This window comes from Carcharhinus amblyrhynchos, chromosome 2 (genome assembly GCF_965287045.1).
Source record: "Carcharhinus amblyrhynchos chromosome 2, sCarAmb.v2.hapA, whole genome shotgun sequence".
NCBI classification, from domain to species: Eukaryota; Metazoa; Chordata; class Chondrichthyes; order Carcharhiniformes; family Carcharhinidae; genus Carcharhinus; species Carcharhinus amblyrhynchos.
Window position 1 is genome coordinate 20,684,404 of NC_137325.1, and position 20,454 is coordinate 20,704,857.

At 41.3% G+C, this 20,454-nt stretch overlaps 1 protein-coding gene across 1 annotated transcript; it reads left to right on the forward strand.

Annotated features, from left to right (window-relative positions):
- The first annotated feature begins 175 nt into the window (after window positions 1-175).
- On the forward strand, window positions 176-18,105 carry mettl6 (methyltransferase 6, methylcytidine). The gene is made up of 6 exons (XM_080215571.1): window positions 176-270; window positions 5,991-6,350; window positions 7,513-7,647; window positions 10,446-10,616; window positions 11,146-11,287; window positions 16,993-18,105. The coding sequence occupies exons 2-6, from the start codon at window positions 6,012-6,014 to the stop codon at window positions 17,148-17,150; spliced, it is 945 nt and encodes a 314-aa protein (XP_080071697.1). The 5' UTR covers window positions 176-270; window positions 5,991-6,011; the 3' UTR covers window positions 17,151-18,105.
- Window positions 18,106-20,454: the final 2,349 nt, after the last annotated feature.

Below are 20,454 nucleotides of genomic sequence, written 5' to 3' on the forward strand. Positions count from 1 at the left end.
CGCACACCGACTCGGACGCGGCGGCGCATGCGCATATCGATTCGGACGCGGCGGCGCAGGCACGCACTGCAGGTGGTGCATGCGCACATCGATCCGGACGCGGTGGCGCAGGCACGCGCTGCAGGTGGTGCATGCGCACACTGACTTGGACTCGGCGGCGTGCGCGTTGTCGGCGGGCCAGGAGGCATGTGAACGCGCTGTCGGGGCTGAGGATGCGGCGCGCATCCTGATTCCATCCTGTGGCTGCTCCCCAGAGACCACATTTGTGCGGTAAGAAATATTCGGGCTTCAAGGTTTGAATCTTTAGTGTTTTGTGTTTATTTTGCAGATGGTTTTCTTTCCGGGTGTCCTTAGCGCGCATAACAACAACAACGTGTTTTCACTCAGCGCCCTTTTAGCACCTAGACGGTTTCAGGTCCATCTAGCTGGCCATAGGTGCTTTTTTTTAAAAGTTTATTAGTGTCACAAGCAGGCTTACGTTGAAATTACTGTGAAAATCAAAAGAGAAAATGCTGGAAACTATTAACAGGTCTGGCAGTAGCTGCAAGGAGAGAAAAGAGCTGATATTTCGAGTCCAGATGTTGTCAAAGTTAGAAGGCATAGAAAGTGGAAGGTATTCACGCTGTAGGGTGAGGGGATGAAAGATGAGCCGCAGCCACAGAAACAAGGGGAAAGGCTGCTAATGGCCGTCCAGAGAGAGAATGGAGGTGGGAATGGCCAAATGGCAGAGGAGCTGAAATCAGAGGGTAAACTGATTTATCCTCTGATTTCATTACATCATCTGACAGGAGATGTGGGGGGACGGAGGTAAAATTGAGAAAAAGAGGGAAAAGGGGGTAAAATAGGGGGAATGAAAAATAAAGACTAAGAAATAAAAGGTGGAGAATAGCTAAAAAAAAAGAAAGCAAAGGGGTCAAGTTGGGTTAGAGTTAATCATCTGAAGTTGTTGAATTCGATGTTGAGGCTGGAATGTGCCTAGCCGGAAAATGAGTTGCAGTTCCTCCAGGTTGCATTGAGCTTCACTGGAACATTACAGCAAGCCAGGAGCAGACATCTAAGCATGGGAGCAGGATCGTGTGTTAAAATGGCAAGCAACTAGAAGGTCAGGGTCCTGATTGTGCACAGACCAAAGGTGATTAGCAAAGTGATCACTCAGTCTATGTTTGGTGTCTCCGATATAGAGGAGACCACGTTGGGAGCAGTGAATGCAGTGACCAAATTGAAACAGGTGCAAGTGAAACGCTGTTTAACTTGGAATTAGTGTTTTGGACTTTGGATGGTAAGCATGAAAGGGGCAGATGTTACACCTTATTCAGTTGCATGAGTGATGGGTGAGGTGTTAGGTATAATGCTGGTGTGGACTAGGTTATTCCAGAGGAAATGGTCTCTGCGGAATGCTGACAGAGGGAGTGAAGGAAAGATGTGTTTGGTGGTGGCATCAAGCTGGAGTTGGCGAAAATGGCAGAGGATTATGCTTTGCACGTGGAGGCTAGTGGGGTGAAATGTGAAAACAAGGGGGACTCTGTCTTTGTTCTGGGAGGGAGAGGAGGGGATGAGGGTCATGGCGCGGGAGAAGGATCGCATAGTGTTGAGGGCCCTGTCAACAACTGTAGGTGGGAAACCACCGTTGAGCAAAAAGGAGCACATGTTAGAAGCATCACTTTGGAAAGTAGGATCATCGGAACAAATGCAGAAGAGCTGAGAGAAGGGGATGGAGTCCTTACAGGATGTAGGGTGTGAAGAGCTGTAGTCCAAATAGCTATGCAAGTCAGTGGGCTTGAATTAGATAATGGTAGATAATCTATTGCCGGAAATGGACTTAGAAACATCAAGGAAGGAAAAGGAAGTGTCTGAGATGGAGCAGGTGAAGGTGATGGAGGGGTGGAAACTGGAAATGAAGTTGAAGAAGTTTTCCAGGTCCAGACGAGAGCATGAAGCAGCACCAAAATAATTATCAATGTATCAGTAAAGGAGTTAATGGCGGCGGGGGGGAGTCACTGTGAAAATCCCCTAGTCACCACACTCCAACACCTGTTTGGGTACACTGAGGGAGAATTTAGCATGGCCAGTGCACCTAACCAGCATGTCTTTCAGACTGTGGAAGGAAACCAGAGCACATGGAGGAAACCCATGCAGACACGGGGAGAACATATTAACTGCGCACAGTGACTCAAACTAGGAATCAAATCCCTGGCACTGTGAGGCAGCTGTGCTAATCACTCTGCCACCATGGTATCCCAACACTTAGATAGCTCAAGGCCCACCTAGGTTGCCACCAGTAGTTACATTGCTAACTGGCAATCTCCGAGGTACTTGGATTGATAAGTGATTCTCTATAAGATAACAGGAAAATTAGAGAGAGGTATAAGAACTGTGGTAGTCGTAATTAAAAACAGAAAGTGCTGGAAACACGAGTCGATTTACTCTTTTAGAGAAAATATAGAAAATGCTGGAAAATCTCAGCAAGTCTGAGAGCATCTGTGGAGAGAGAACAGATCCAACATTAGAGTTTGCATGACTTTCCTTCAGAGTTGATAAAGACTTGGGATTCAACCGTTTATGTCACACTCCCGCTGCAGCTAAGTCAGAGAATTTGGCAGCCAGCCAAATCTCCATTCACCGCAGTGGGATGGGAAAATGCCGCTGGTGTGAACAGTGATAAGATTCCAGCCTCTGTTTCCACTGTCTTTTGAGGAAGAGAGTTCCAGATACTCGTGATCCTCTGAGAGAAAATAATTCTCCTCATCTCTGTCTTAAGTGAGCAACCTGTTATTTTTAAACAGTGATCCCTACTACTGGATTCTCAAACATTAGGAAACATCCACACTTGTCAATACCCCTCAGGTTGCAATCAAAACACATCTTACTCTTCTAAATTCCAGTTGACACAAACCTAACCTCTAAAGCGCTTTCTGGTAAGAAAACCCACCCGTTCCTGCAATTAGTCTAAAAAAACCTGTGAACTGCTTCTAACCCATTTCAATCTTTCCTTAAGATGTGGTCTCACCTGTACAACTGAAGCATTATCTCCCTGTTTTTGTAATCAATTCGCCTCACAAATTATAAAATTCTGTTAGCTTTCCTAATTATTTGCTGTACCTGCGTATCAGCCTTTTATGATTCATGCACTAGGACATCCAGATCCCCTGTAGCCTGAGAGCTCTGTAATCTCTCGCTATTTAGATAATAAGCTTTTTTTTTTAATTCTTCCTCCCAAAATGGATTATTTCACATTTTCCCGCTTTATACTCCATTTGCCAGATTTTGTCCACTCACACAACCTATCTATGTCCCCTTGTAACCTAATCCTGGGTTTTATAAACAGAGGCATAGAGTATAAAAGCAAGGAAGTTATGATGAACCTTTATAAAACACTGGTTCAGCCTCAGCTAAACTATTTTCTTCCATTCTGGGCACCACACTTTAGGAGGAATGCTTTGGCAAAGGTGTGGAGAAAAGAATGATTCAATATTGAGGGATTTCAGTTATGTGGATAGATTGCAGAAGCTGGGCTTGGTTTCTTCAGAAAAGGGAAGAGTGGAGAATTGCTAGAGATATTAAGAATCTTAGGAGCTCAGACTGACATTATTGATACTAGAGAGGCAGTGCTCGAAAGACTGGAGGGACTGATTGTGGACAAGTCCCCAGGACCGGATGGAATGCATCCAAGGGTTCTGAAAGAAATGGCGGAGGTGATAGTGGATGCCTTGTTGATTATTTTCCAAACGTCGCTGGATTCCGGGGAAGTGCTGGAAGATTGGAAAATGGCTAATGTTACGCCGTTGTTTAAGAAAGGTGTCAGGCAAAAGGCAGGGAATTATAGGCCGGTTAGTTTAACGTCTGTTGTAGGTAAAATGTTAGAATCCGTGATCAAGGAGAGAATAGCGAGGCATCTTGAGGAGAATTGTTTGATAGAGCAGACGCAGCACAGTTTCGTTAAGGGGAAGTCGTGTCTGACAAATTTATTGGAGCTCTATGAGGATGTGTCTAGGGCGGTGGATAGAGGAGAGCCGGTGGATGTGGTGTTTCTTGATTTTCAGAAGGCGTTTGATAAGGTGCTGCACAAGAGGTTATTACAGAAGGTCAGGGGGCATGGAGTTGGGGGTAGGGTGTTAGCGTGGATAGGGGATTGGCTGTCAAATAAGAGGCAGAGGGTGGGGGTCAATGGGTGCTATTCGGATTGGCGGTTGGTGACTAGTGGAGTGCCCCAGGGGTCGGTGCTGGGGCCTCAGCTATTTACCATTTATATAGATGATCTGGAGGAGGGAACCGAGTGTATGGTGTCGAAATTTGCTGATGACACCAAGATTGGTGGAACGGCAAATTGTGCGGAAGGTGTGGAAAGTCTGCAGAACGATCTAGATAGGCTGGGCGAATGGGCCAGGAACTGGCAAATGGAATTTAATGTTGGCAAGTGTGAAGTTGTCCACTTTGGTAGGAATAATGGTAGTAAGGACTATTACTTACATGGCGAAAAACTGCAGCATGCGACGGTGCAGAGGGACCTTGTGCATGAGTCGCAAAAACCCAGCCTGCAGGTGCAGCAGGTGGTCAGGAAGGTGAATGGGATGCTGGCCTTCATAGCGAGGGGGATTGAATATAAAAGTAGGGAGGTCTTGCTGCAACTGTACAGGGCACTGGTGAGGCCGCAACTGGAGTACTGTGTGCAGTTTTGGTCGTCGTACTTACGCAAGGATATTTTGGCCTTGGAGGGAGTGCAGAGGAGGTTTACTAGGCTGATACCGGAGCTGAGGGGGTTGAACTATGAGGAGAGGCTGAATAAACTAGGCTTGTACTCGTTAGAGTTTAGAAGAATGAGGGGAGATCTCATTGAGACGTACAAGATGATGAATGGGATGGATAGGATAGAGGTGGAGAGGCTCTTCCCGCTCAGAAAGGACAGTAGGACTAGAGGGCACAGCCTCAAGATAAAGGGGGGGCAGTTTAGAACGGAGTTGAGGAGGAACTTCTTCACTCAAAGGGTGGTGAATCTCTGGAATTCTCTGCCCGTTGAAGTGGTGGAGGCTGCCTCGCTAAATATATTTAAGACGCGGGTTGATAGGTTTTTGATAGGCAAGGGGATTAAGGGTTATTCTGCACTGTAGGGATTCTATGAGAGGGCGGGAAGGTGGAACTGAGACACGACAGATCAGCCATGATCTTATTGAATGGCGGGGCAGGCTCGAAGGGCTGGATGGCCTACTCCTGCTCCTATTTCTTATGTTCTTATGACTGAATAGATTCAGAGAAACTGTTTGCATTGATCGCAGGGGTAGCACTGAATGCTATTAGCAAAAGAACCAAAGGTGAGTTGAGGAAGACCTTTTAAGTAATGAATGGATCAGTGAATCACTGCTTGAGAGTGCTTGAAGTAGTTCCAATCATGGCTTTTGCAAGAGATTTGCACAAGCACCTACAGTGGGAAAATTTGTGGTGAAAAGAGGGTACCAGGAACATGCTGACTTGCCCTTGCATTGACATGACTGGCTGAATGGCCTCATTATATATTATCATTCTGTGATTCTGCACGCTCCTCTGGTAATCAACTCTTTACAAGATACATGGACTGGAAATTGGAGCCGTCTGAGATACACAGACCAGTAATTGGAAACCTTCAAGATACATAACCTGGTAACTGGGGCTCTTTGAGATACATGGACTGGTAACTGGAGTTGTTTGACAAAAAACAGCGATCTGCAGGCATTGTTAAATGATAGTGTGTTGCGGCACAAATATCTAGCACTCTTGGGATACATGGACTGATTTCTGGCTCCCACTTGCAAAAACAGTCTAATAATTGTCTGTCTCTGATATACAATAAAAAGATGCACAGTATTCATTCCACAAAAATTTCATTACATATATTTACCCACTTTTGAAAAGTAGATCATCCTATATCATCTTTGAATGCAGAGATGACACCTTTGATTGTGTTGTACTATTTTGAGTTTTAAACAGCAGTCTAAAGTTTGTTTTTCTCTTGCATTAAGGACATCTGGAATATTGCAAACATGGGAGATGACATGGAACCACCTGATTCTTATGCTGCCCAAACATGCGGAACAGAAGGGATGAACAATTGCTCTTTAAGCAATAACGTTGTAACTGTAGTACCCTCCAAATCAGAAGTGCCTTTTCAAGTCAGAGGGGCCAGGGAAAGAATCCTCACCCCTGAAGAAGCAGAAAAACTCATAAATGATCGGAGCTTAGTGTCGGATTTTAAACAACAAAAACTCGAAATAGATGCACAGAAGAACTGGGATTTATTTTACAAAAGGAACAGCACCAACTTCTTCAAAGATAGACATTGGACAACCAGGGAGTTTGAAGAGCTGAAAGCATGTAGAGAAGTAAGTGATGTGGAGTAAAGAAAATCCAAACTTGAATTATCGGGCTGCTATTTCAGCAATAGGCAAGTCCAGTACAAACTTGCAGAGAACATATTGGATTTCAGAAAATTACTGGGGAGTGCAAATGTGACCAGCCATTTCATATACTTCAATTTCTTTATCCCTCCAGAAAGCTGCTCCACTTGGTACTCTTCCTGTCTGTCTCATTATAGCTAACTCATCTGCAGCAATGATTTCTTTTTGCTCCTCACCCTCATTGTCACCTTCACCTTATTTGGAGGTCCTACTTTTGATTTCACCTTTTTTCCCTTGTGTATATGCTACCACCAAAAAGATTATCCATAGGCATGAAGCCAGTTTCAACATATACATGACCACCATTTAGCTTTACCTCTCCACCACCATTATTTGCAACAGTATCTTGTACCAGAATTCTTACCAATGAACCTGCATTGAGAAAATAGAATCCATCTTATGGGACTTCTGCCACAAAGTCCGCACCCTTGGCTGCAATCACATTATCCTGTCACCCACTCACTTAAATAGTGCACAAGCTCATTGTTCTGCCATTTTGTTATTCTTCAAACTCTATACTGTATCCACCATCAAGTCTGCTTACTTCTATCCCAAGAGCATTGCCAGTCTCTGCCATCTACTGCCACTGAAAACCTGGTTGATGCTATTATGACTAAAAGATTTAAGTCCATAATGTTCTACCTAACAGTGTGTAGCTCATCCACAACTCCATTTTCTATATCCTTTCCTGCATTGAGTTCCACTTGTTCATCACCCCTTACTTGCTGACCTGTGCTAGCTCCCGGTCCCTGGCATACTAAATTCGAAATCAGGTATAAAAATTACTCTCAGCCTCACTCCACCCTTCCCTCCCACTTTGCATTCTACCTCATGCCCTCTGATGTTCTCCCCTTGTCACTTATTCATTGCTGACAAACCCTTGAATCTTACTGTCTGAACTTCCACCCAAATCCTCTTCACTTTTCTACCTATTTCCCTGACCTGCCTCTCTTGGTTATCTCTTCTAATACTGCTGGGCGTGTCCACTTTTTCTTACATGAAGCTCTGTGGATTACTTTGTTTTATGAAAGGTTGTATAAAAATGCAAATTATTCTTAATATTGTTTGTTTTTTTCTCTCCATGCAGTTTGAAAATCAGAAACTGATTCTGTTGGAAGCTGGCTGTGGGGTTGGTAACTGTTTGTTCCCTCTTTTAGAGGATGATCTGAATATCTTCATTTATGCTTGTGACTTCTCGCCCCGGGCCATAGAATTTGTGAAGGTATTTGCAACATGTTTATAATTGTTTTTGATCATTTTCTTGATTTTTTTTAAACCTTTTTGTGCTGAAATCTTTCAAGGTGGAACCGCTAGTAAATGTACACTAGAGATACAGTAAATTTGCACAGAAAATAAATGATACGGCCAGATTTTCAATGCCATTGATATGAATGTTAAAACACCTTTCATGCAGGAGGTTTAAAGGTCTTTACAGTCACTTAAGTGATACAGGTCAAGCATCCTTTATCCAAAACCCATGGGTTGCGTTTCAAGAGGTAGCTAGATATAGCACTTGGGGCAAATGGGATTAAAGGTTATGGGGAGAAAGCAAGATTAGGCTATTGGGTTCAGCCATAATCATGATGAATGGTGGAGCAGGTTCAAAGGGATAAATGGCCTCTTGCTCCTATTTTCTATGTTTCTGTGTTTCAGTATTCATTTTCGCTTTTAGGATTTGATATGCCTACCATGTATACAGTAGGCCTAGGTCTCCTTGCATCACTATAGTCTAAGCCTAGGCTAGTTATCATTACAAATACTAAATTATTTCTCACTGACCACCCCGCACCCTCTACTTTTTCCCTATTATTGCTTGTTACACCTATAATATAAAATTGCCTTGCATTCTTAGCTTGATTTAAAAAATTTTGAGTACTCACACAATAGCCTTGGTGTTATCCCTGCACAAAGTAAGATGGATTCGAATGATGACTGCATTAATTAAATCATGATTAAGGAACTTGTAGGAAAGGGTTCTGAGTCAGTGTACTCTGTTGAGCAGGTCTTCTTGAATAGTTCTTCTAGCTTCAAAAGCCTCATCAACATTGGTTTTTGTTTGATAAGTTTGTCTTTTATTTTGGAAGCTTACATTTTTTGCTCACTTGTAAATGCATGTTATTTGAGCGGATCTATCAACCTGTGGCACTATTATAAGTTGATCTGGTCATTATACCATTTTTACAATCTGCCTGTCAGTCAAAGAATGCATGATTGGGGTATCAATGTTAATGCTCAACATTTCCTCACCGTCCAACATATTTGCACATTTCAATGCTATATCTTTTACATGCTAAAGGAGCTGGTTTACCATCTTCCGTTCCTTGTCCACACAAAATCCTTCAAGTCTTTGTCAATATTATCATCATTTCCAGATGCTGGCGTTGGACTGGGGTAAACACAGTAAGAAGCCCCACAACACCAGGTTAAAGTCCAACAGGTTTATTTGTTAGCAAACGCCACTTCGTGTTTGCTACCAAATAAACCTGTTGGACTTTAACCTGATGTTGTGAGACATCTTACAATATTACCATCATCAGGGAACATTTTTGTGGGCCATAGGTTGTGCCAGCTGTTGGTCAAGTTGTTTTTTTTATCAACAAGGCACTAGAATAGAATAGTAATTAGAATTAGTAGCTATGTAGATGGCATTCTTAACTGTAAACTCCTTTTGGAAACCTTTCATCCCCAAACCCCTGTTTGCATCATGAAGGAGTCTATATATTCAAGAAGGAGTTTTAAAGTGGTTGTGAAACCAATCAGAAACCATGTCCCTTGTTATCCAGGCACTCTTATTGACGTAGTGGCAAACAGGTAATGTTTGAACATCCTTGAAGCACCCGGGACATTTGTTCTTCCTGTTTACAACTAATTTACATTTGTGTGTGCCAGCTGCATTGGCACAGCCAAAGATGGTCAACATATTATTGGCATCCTTAACACCTGTTAATGTACTCTGCTCAGCCGTTGCTAGCATTTTCTAAGGGACATATCGCCAGTGTAGACTTATTTCATCAACATTGTAAATACATTCAGGTGAAAGGTTTTGGTCTGAAATTAGTATAGTAATCCCAATATTTTTTTCAGTTGTGTTATGTCTGAAGGTGCTTTATCGCCGTACACTTTCAAAAACTTGATACAACGACCCTTCTTGAATTTCTCCAACCAATCTGTCATGTAATCACATGCACTTCAAGCCTCAGCCCTTGCTGGTAGAACTTGCTGCATGATCACTGGACAAGTCAGCAAAAACCTTTTACTCCTGCGGTGTCAAATCCACTCCATCATCACAAGACTATCATGTTCGTAGTTTTTCGACCAATGCAAATTTTCTCTATTATTAACTTTTGTGAATTCTTTTCAATGTACAATTTAAACAGTTGGCCTGGAATGTTACCACCGTTCACACCAGTGGGATTTTCTCATCCCACTGCAGTGCTAAATTCTCTGACCTCGCTGAAGCATGGCATGAACGGCTGGTAAGATCATGTCCTTAGTCTTTCTGCTACCTTAAATCATACATGGTGATGCTACCCATCCCAACTCCTCACTCAGTTGCCTCACAGACACATCACAGTCAAGTTTCTGCAGCAACTTCATTAGCAATTGATAATGAATTATGCTTCCTTTACCTTCTCATTGTCACCCATAAAGGTAGCTGATGGTCTTTTTGACAAGGTTGAATAAAAGCACTAAATAACCATAAAAATCACACTTGGAAGGCCAAAAGTTAGACTTCCTGCACAAGAGGCTGCTGAAGTCCATGTTGACTTGGTTGGGGTTCATTCAAAAAGATATTCAGCTTTTGGATGCGTTTCGTTTTTGGATGTACAGGTAAAAAGGATACTCGAGCTGTATTATGTGCTTGTATTGCAACTTCTTCAAATTCCCCACATAATCCAGTCAGTTGTTTCAGACATGAATGGAAATAGCTTAAAAAACAATAACATGTTAAAACTAATCACTCAGCCTCCTGTACAGATTCCTTCTCATCCATTCCTCTGCTTGTTTCTTTTTTTAAAGCAAAACCGTTTGTATAAAGTTGAACGATGTAAGGTCTTTCAATGTGATCTGACAAAAGATGATTTACTGGAAAATGTGCCAGCAGACTCCGTGGATGTTGTAACAATGATCTTCATGCTTTCTGCCATTCATCCTGACAAGATGCAGCTGGCGTTAGAAAACATTCGTAAGGTTTGTATTTTAATGGTACACATGCTGCCATCATATTCATAGTGATGTAAATGGGGAAGATTCAAAAGAATTTGACAAACATTTTCTGTAGAAGTGATGACCTTGAAATGAAAGTAAATTATATATCTGTTGTACATGTTATGTTGCCATCTCCTCTCGGAAAATTGTACATTTTATAATTTAAACATAATTGAACATAGTACCTGTGCAAGTTTTTGTTAATTGAGCTTTGAAGAACCCAGTCATTTAGCACTGATGTTACTAAATATCAAATGTTATCTTGTTGATGGAGAAAAATTTAAAAAAGAGATAATTGAATATTTTGTTTCTATGAATATAGTCTCACTTATAAAGATTTATGCATTTTGTATCTTCTGGGCTAGTGGTGTTGCCTTTTATTAATTCACTGAGAATGTGACCCACTAAGCTAATACAAGTAAATTATTCCTGTAGGCCCACTTTGTTCAGTTGGTAGTGCATCATCGCAAATGATCTAACTGTGACTTTGATTCTTGTGTGACTGTGGAAGGTACTGAAACCTGGTGGATACATCTTATTCAGAGATTACGGACTGTATGATCATGCCATGCTCCGATTTAAAAGTGGCCACAAACTTGGCCCTAATTTTTACGTTCGTCAAGACGGAACAAGATCTTTCTTCTTTTCTGATGGTGAGATTTGTTATTTAAAACTTTTTTTTCTACTTCCAAAAGATTATCAGCTGGTTATGTTAGTTATAAGTAGTACTATACTTGCTTGGAAAATACTTGTTTATATGAAACTCTACTCGTATATTTCTTAAATATTTTTCTTTATTGAAGTTAGTGGAGGCCATGCCCCCTAGTTCTAGTTTCACCTGCCATTGGAAACAACCTCCCAGTTTCTATTCCCTTTATAGACTATATCCCTTTATAGACTTTCAGTGTCCTTTGCACAGTTTACTGTGCCACTCACCTTAGTGTCATCTGCGAATTTTGGCACACTACCTTTGGTCCTCAACTTCAAATCATCTATGTAAATTGTAAATAATTGCAATCCCAACACTGATCCTTGAGGCACACCACTAGTCACTAATCGCCAACCAGAAAAACACCGTTCTAGATGGTACTAGTCATGGGTGTCAGAGTGCCTGCCTAAGGAACCTTGGTGCCTTGTAGATGGTACACACTGCTGCCACTGTTCATTGGTGGTGGAGGGGGTGAATGTTTGTGAAAGGGTGGCAAACAAGTGAGCTGCAATGTCCTGAATGATGTCAAGTTTCTTCAGTGTTGTTGGAGCTGCACTCATCTAGGCAGTTGGAGAGTATTCCATCACACTCCTGACTTGTAGATTCTGGACAGGCTTTAGGGAGTCAGGTGGTGAGTTATTTGCTACAGGATTCCTAGTCTCTGACCTGCCGTTATAGCCATAGTTTTTATATTACTGGCCCAGTTCAATCTCTGGTCAATGGTAATGCTCTGGGTGTTGATAGTGGAAGATTCAGTGATTGTAATGGCATTGAATGTCATGGGGTGATAGTTAGTTTCTTACTTATTGGAGGTAGTCTTTGCCTGGCACATGTGTGGCATGAATATTACTTGTCATTTGTCAGCTCAAACCTGGATATTGTCCAGGCTTTGCTGCATTTGGGCAAGGACTACCTCAGTATCTGAGAAGTCACAAATGGATGCTGAACATTTTTCAGTCATTAGCGAACATCCCCATTTCTGACCTTCTGATGGAAGGAAGGTCAGTGATGAAGCAGCTAAAGATGTTTGGGCCTAGGATACCACCCTGAAGAACTCCTTCAGTGATGTCCTGGAACTAAGATCATTGATTCATTACAAACTATCTTAGTGCTTGGTATGACTCCAACCAAAGTAGGGTTTTCCCCCAGTAACCATTGACTCCAGTTATGCAAGGGCTTCCTGATGCCATACTTGGTCAAATCCTGCCTTGATATCAATGGTAGTCACACTCACTTCCCCTGGAATTTAGCTCTTTTGTCCATGTTCAAACTAAGGCTGTATTGAGGATGACCATGGCAGAACCCAAACTGAGCATAAGTTGGCAGGTTATTGTTAAGCAAATGCCATTTGAAAGCGCAATTTAATTCTGTCAGTCTGTGGTGAGTTCAAATTACTTGTGACCCATAAAACTGTCTGATATGGTCTGACTGGCTATCAAAACATCTGGCAAAGCAGTAATCCAATCAACAGTTGGTCTTAACCAAATCATAACTTCCCCTGTGACAGATTTCTTTAGCCCTGTCTTTAGATTAAAGCATTCCATTATGCCATTAAACTGTAGGTGGTGGGGAATGTGGAAATGCTATTCCACGCTGATTCGGCATCACAGGTGTTGCAGTACTTTTGCTATAAAATGTGAGCCATTATATCTGAATATATTTTTTGGAAAAACTCCCATCGGGTAAACATTTGGACCCATCAAATCTTAGCCGTGATGGCAACATTTTTATGGGCTGGAAATGGTTTTATCCACCAGATAATGTCTAGGCTAAACTTATACCAGCTCCATGCTTTTTTTTTGCTCTCGGCAAAGTTGTCCGTGAATCGTTATTTATTTTGGAGAAATCCATTGAAACCTTTCACTTTGCACGGGTCGGACTCATTTTGACACAAACGAGATTGAAGGCAAGGTGATACCGAATATCGTAGTCCATTGTTGGCCCCCTGTAATAATTGTGCAATATTTCCATAACTTGGGAAACAAATCCATGACCCGCCATCTCCCCCTTGCCATTTGATGCATGTACAGTGAGGAATGGCTCACATGATCTTGGGGCCGTCCTTACAGTGCAAAAGCTTTGCATGTTGGACAAATGACTCCATTTTTGGTGCAAAGGAGGAGGCAGATCCTTCCCATAGTGAACTGTATAGTCTCATTGGTTATTATCAGGATCAGGTATGGCCAGTCTTGATCACACTGATGCCAATAGTTGTGAAGTGAGTGATTCCTATTGAGTCCCTTTTATTGCTGTTTCTCTAGCCAATTGATCAACACACTATTAATTAGCTATGTACATAAACACTTGCACTTTTTTGGACCTACATTGTTTCTAGCTTTTCACCATTTAGAAAGTACACTTCTATTCTTCAAGTCCAATGTGAATGGCTTAACATTTGCCTACATTGAAATTCAATTGCCAGTTTTATCCATCCACTTAATTTATTAATATTTTACACTAGCTTTAAACATCAATCTACATTGCTTATGTTGCCACTTTGTGTCATCAAACAAATATAATGTTCTGAAATTGATTTAAATTGATTTAAAATAATAACATGCATTTTTAAACAGTATAAAACAACAGCAGTTTTTAAACTCTAATCCAATTAAAGCAAAGTGCTTCAAACAGTTCATTGATTTTTTACCAGATACCATTGTAACCATAACTTCAAGGCTGAAGCTTTTCTTTTGAAAAACTATTTAGTGTTTTTCACAGTTACTTAAATAAACTAGAGTTGAAATAAATCCACACCAGCATCTTTAATTTAGCAAAGTAATTTAATTTTCACCAATTCTGGGTGCACAATCTTAAATGTTTCTGTTACACACTATGAGTGAGATTTTACGGCCTTACTTGGGCAAGACTGGATATACCCGCCTGAGGTCAACAAAGTCGTCTGTTATCGGATCATCACCCTGCTCCGATTCTAGGAGAGTTCCGGCCCTTGTGTTCAGCCTCAAGGTTTGTTTTTATTAGCTACTATTTTTCACCATTGCCACAGCACAATTAACCTCATCTGCTTTCTTTATTATTTTTCTCTTACATTGTGATATTGTATTTCAGTGCAAATTTTCCTAAAGAGTCATTGATGTTTCCTCTCTACAAGATCCTTCCTTACAATATTCTAGACATTGGTGTTCATACAAGATTCCTTTATTGTTCTTTTTATTGTTCTTTTTCAGCTGTCCCACTGTTAGCACTCTCCCTTTATTCGAGGTAATCATAGAATCCAGTCTCCAATATTTTTTCTCCGTATATACAGTCTCCTTTTTCTATGATACCTCTAAGTTGAAGACTGTAAGATTAATACAGTAATTTCCAGCTTCTCTTGCACTAGTTGGTATCTGCGATTCATAAGAACATAAGAACATAAGAAATAGGAGCAGGAGTAGGCCATCTAGCCCTTCGAGCCTGCCCCGCCATTCAATAAGATCATGGCTGATCTGTTGTGGCTCAGTTCCACTTTCCCGCCCTCTCCCCATAACCCTTAATCCCCTCTCTTATCAAGAACCCATCAACCCGCTTCTTAAAAATATTTAGCGAGGCAGCCTCCACCACTTCAACGGGCAGAGAATTCCAGAGATTCACCACCCTTTGAGTGAAGAAGTTCCTCCTCAACTCCGTTCTAAACCGCCTCCCCTTTATCTTGAGGCTGTGCCCCCTAGTCCTACTGTCTTTTTTGAGTGGGAAGAGTCTCTCCACCTCTATCCTATCCATCCCATTCATCATCTTATACGTCTCAATGAGATCTCCCCTCATTCTTCTAAACTCTAACGAGTACAAGCCTAGTTTATTCAGCCTCTCCTCATAGCTCAATCCCCTCAACTCCGGTATCAGCCTAGTAAACCTCCTCTGCACTCCCTCCAGGGCCAAAATATCCTTGCGCAGGTGCGGCGCCCAAAACTGCACACAGTACTCCAGCTGCGGCCTCACCAATGCCCTATACAGCTGCAGCAAGACCTCCCTACTTTTATATTCAATCCCCCTCGCTATGAAGGCCAGCATCCCATTTGCCTTCCTGACCACCTGCTGCACCTGCAAGCTGGGTTTTTGCGACTCATGCACAAGGACCCCGAGGTCCCTCTGCACCGTCGCCTGCTGCAGTTTTTCGCCACGTAAGTAATAGTCCTTCCTACCATTCTTCCTACCAAAGTGGACCACCTCACACTTCCTTCAACAAATTGAATACGACTCGTGTGTGTTCTTTATTGTGCATCTTTCAGCTTAATCCAGTAACAACACTGCTCCAGATTTCAAAAACCTAAAGTTCAGATCAGTGCTTGGCTCACCGTATGTGCCGACAAACATTCTTTTTGCTTTAACAATATCTTTATAATATTTTATGATTATTCTTCAACATTAAAGGAATTTACAAGCAGAGCAGATAGAACAGAACTGAACCTGGACAAACATTAATCTTCTTGCAGCACCTATAAAAAAGAAAATGTTTATACTCATACAACATTTTTCCTTTGCATGCTAGAATTTTTTTCCTTCTGTCTCTTGATTGTACCTTTTGCAGAACATTGTCGTGTATGATAGTCCCTTCCTTAACTCTGAGTAAAATGCAATGTCCATCTTTATCAGTGGTTAGCAGACAGCAGTACAATTCCTGAGTGATATCATGACCTATTTCTCAGCACGCTCAAATCTAGTTGTGATGTCATTACTGTAACTTTGACTAACTGGGCAGCTGAGATGGTAAACAGAAGCCCCAGTTGTCTTATGTGGTGCAAGTTAATAGTTCTGAGGAAGAGTGAAGTAGTTCTCACCACCGTCCTGGCAATATTTATCCTTCAACCAATACCCCTAAAACAAATTACCACAGCATACATCCATCCCCACTAAAAGTATCAAATGTTTAAGTATCAAATGTTTCAAAGTATATTTTCTGTACTTTTATATATTTCCATTTGCAATGAGATGAAGTTAGCAATTTTCCCAAAATAGCAGTCTGGCTAATTATCAGAAAAACCATGTAAATGTAAGGGTGTGTCTAAAGTGATCGTTATGGCTGATCGGAAACAGACCTTTCCTCTGGCTAAAATTCTCAGAAAGGGACTAACATTCTAGGTTTTTTTTTTGCCAATTGCAGGTTTTTATTTTTTGTGCTTTCATGGAGATGCTTATTACTCTGCTATCATTCTGGACACTTTACCATAACCAGGACCACTCCCTTAAGTCTTTTGTTCCATGATATCTTTATTTAATCCCTGCTTCCCTACCTAATCTATCCCAGATTTATCCTGTTGTTCCCCCTCCCCCACACTTCAACATGAAAGCCATCATATTTTAACCTTCTTTCAGTTCTGAAGAAGAGTCCTATTTGACTCGAAACATTAGCTCTATTTCGCTGTCCACAGATGCTGCCAAATCTGCTCAGTATTTCCATTACTTTGTTTTTAGTTCAGATTTCCAGCATTCGTAGTATTTTGCTTCTACATTCTATTAAGTTTGACGATCATCTCTTTATGACATAAAATTAAATACATCTGTTATGTAGCAAGACATGTATTTTATAGGTGAAGCATACAATAATAGATATGTCAATTATCTCAGAAATTATTGTCCTTTCTGTGCTGTTACTGTTCATTTCCCACCATATTGGAAAACCTTTTTTTTACGTTTTCTATATTTTCATTCCAGAGTATGTGGCACAACTCCTGACGTCTGCTGGATACGAGGTGTTGCTCAATGAATATGTGTTCCGTGAAACTGTTAATAAGAAGGAAGGTCTGTGTGTTCCAAGAGTTTTTCTTCAATGCAAGTTTAAGAAACCACAGAGAACACAATTAACCTGTTGAACTGTTGCTGCTGCTCTCATTTTAAAATATAATATTTTGACATTGCTCTCTAGGGCACTTTGCTGTGCATAGTACCCTGGCAGAGAGAATAAATAGAATAACCTACATCTGGTCCTAGGCAACAGGATGACCAAGCATCCTGAATTTTATGAGATCATCCTTTAATTAAAGTGATTATCCCTTGTTCCCAGTTGCATGTTACCAGGATGATGTTTATTACCTGTTTCAGATCTTTAAATTTTGCTCACATGTAGCACACAGATGGATTTCTCCAGCCATTCACACGGGTGGGATTCTCCATTCCTGCTGGCAGTGCACTCCCGCCCATGGGTTTCCAGTCGGTGTGGGGGTGACATCAGTAGAAATTCCCATTGACAGTGGTGGGACCAGAGAATCCCACCACTAGCAAACAATGAGTCATCTCCCGCCGGTGGGAAACATGTGGCTGGGAGGCCGGAGAATCTGCACATTGGCACTGTTCCCAGCTACGGGACCTGCCATTTGGGTAACAGCCCACATCATACCTCTCTCTCTCTGTTCTCACACATTCGCCAGCAACCCCTGCCCACTTGTATGATTCCCAATGCTGTAAAATGTCCCTTAATGAAGGGTTGGTTAACCTATGTGTCTGCGGTGTCTTTGAAATCTGCAATAAAGATTGGAAATGATTGTGAGATCTCAGCTGAGCAGAGGTTCAGTGTCTCCCTACACGGGTGCAGAAAAGTTCAAAGGGAAATGACCTCCATGGCTGCTCTTGTAGGCTTTCTAACAGCTGACTCAGGGTAGTCCTGATTTGAAAATATGCGAGCAGATTATATGCCAACATTTGTAGCGTGACCTGATGAGACCAGAAACAACAGGAATTAAAATAAAGGATCTCAAACGCAGAATTTACAAAAAGCAGTTATTGCACTGCATGATGCCAGATTGAAACTTTAGGAAGTTTTCCATCTTTCTTCACACTTTTATAAAGTGTGTCATATTGGAGGTTTTATAAACTCTTCTGACATTTGCTACCCTTTGTATTAATAAACTACAATTTTAAACAGACATCTGGAATCATTTAAATATTTCCATACTTGCAAATTGTACAATAAAAATTTCAAGTTACACCATTACTGGTTTACAAGTTTTTTTTTCAATTTTTAATGTGTTGTGCCTATATACCGCAAATGACTTTAAAACTTGCAGTCAGCTGCATTGTCTTTTGACAGGCTAACAGGTTTCATTGTTCCCATGTGTGCACATGTGCCTTTTTAAGTTACAGATATCCATTGTCTAATGGTCTAACTATTGATTTGCCTGACTGAAAAAAAGAGTTGGAATAAAAAATACTATGCTGGCAATCATCCATTGGGTTACTTTGTTTACAAATGGGAAGAGACTACTTGTGCATAGAGTAACACTGTCTGCATGAAGCCCACTGTCATTCCTGAGATGTAGTGCTTTTCTTTGTGGGCATAACAGGGTGAAGTTAAAGACAAAGATAACCAATAGCAAGTGTTATTGACATAGATTATGGCGACTGTTAGAAGCACTGCATAAATACAAAAATTGTATTGTAGTATAGGGGGCAAATCATCACCATATATCTGGTACATGAGGTGGGATTGCTGGTGGAATCTTCTGTTCCCGGCCATGTCTATGGAGTTTTGCATGGCTCACCTGCCCTGTCATAGGGGGTGCCTTCAACCGGACAGGAAGACCACGCTAGTGAGAAGGGCTGGAAAATTCAGCCCATGTCCTAATCCTTCTGCAGTAACTGAAATCCAACCATGGAACACAGTTCTGAATAATGATAACTGCTCGGGGAGAAGGTTCTGAAATGTTTGTTTCTTTGATTGGAATTGGCCAGTCCAAAGATGGTGACGGTACAGCACAGGATCAATTGCAGTTCTTCCCTTTGTCTTTGCATGGCTTTGTTGCACTGTATGGCTTTGGATCTTCTGTTATGATCTATACATCTCGGGTGTTTTGATCAAACGCAGTTCAAGGCTACTCCTTATGCTTGTCAATAAAAGATGACAAGAAAACGTTAATGGAGCAAATAAGAGACCCGTTAAAATCAAATTATCGATCTCAGCTATTAATTCAATCATTTTTTTTAATCCATGTGATCTGCTTGGTAATTGCCCACAGTGGTAAGAATTGTCCAGAAACTGAACTCAACTAGTTATGAAATGGTCATTCTATTTTTCTCTCCACAGATACTGCCTGACTTGTTAAGTATTTTCAGCATTTTCTGTATTCAGATTTGCAGCAGTTGCAATATTTTGCTTTTGTCTCCAAAGTTCTCCGCCACTTACAAAATACAGGCCGGTAGTGTGATGGAATACTCTTCACTCACCTGGACAAGTTCAACCCCAACAATACTCAAAAAGCTTAACTAACCTGGCAAAACCATTCACTAGCTTGGCACCCTCACACTGGTTTAAACATTTTTTCCTTCTACCATTGACATAACTACAACGTTCAGGATGTACTGCAGCTTTTTGATCAAAGAAACAAACACAGCTTTGAGGAGAGACGATATGCTGGAAGAATCAAAAAATGAGGCACTTTGTCTTGAATTGAGATATAAACAAGGGGTGATCGCACTACTTTCAGTGAATACAACTTCAAAAATACTTACGAAGCTTAAGACCAAGCAGCTAGTTTGATTGGCATTCCATTTATTGTCTTAAACATTCAATCCCACCACCACTGGTTCACAGGGGCAGCAGTGTGTACCATCTACAAGATTCAATTCAGCAACTTGCCAATGGTCATTCAATAGTCCTGCCAAACCTGCAATCCTTACCACCTAGGGTAGGGAACATCACTACTGCAAATTCCCCAGCAAGTCACACACCATTCTGACTTGGAACTATATTGTAGTCCTTTCACTGTAACTGCAAAATCGTGGAACTCCCTGTCTATCTGCACTGTAAATGTATCTACACTATGTGGAGTGCAGCTTTTCAAAGAGGTGGCTCAAAACCACCACCTCGTGGACAGTTAGGGATGGACGATAAATGCTGGCCTAACCAATGACATTTGCAATCCCAAGAACAAATTTTAAAAATGCCCTTATATCTTTGAAAGTAGGTAAGCTGCCAAGCTCAGATGAAATGTTTCCCAAGCTGCTAAGAGAAGCAAGGGAGGAAATAGTGGAGACTCTGATTATCGTCTACAGGTGTTCAGCTGGAGAACTAGAGGACCACAGCAAAGGATAAGTTGAGTAATTACAGGTCACCAGCCTAATCTCGATGGTGGACAAATTATTGGACAGAAGCTCTGACAGACAAAATCATAATTTGGAAAA

Excerpts from the sequence above, each read along its gene's own strand:
- mettl6 (XM_080215571.1), top strand. The coding sequence starts at position 6,012 with ATGGGAGATGACATGGAACCACCTGATTCTTATGCTGCCCAAACATGC. Across the intron at positions 10,617-11,145 it reads CGTTAGAAAACATTCGTAAG|GTACTGAAACCTGGTGGATA; the intron begins GTTTGTATTTTA and ends TGACTGTGGAAG. Across the intron at positions 11,288-16,992 it reads ATCTTTCTTCTTTTCTGATG|AGTATGTGGCACAACTCCTG; the intron begins GTGAGATTTGTT and ends TTTTCATTCCAG.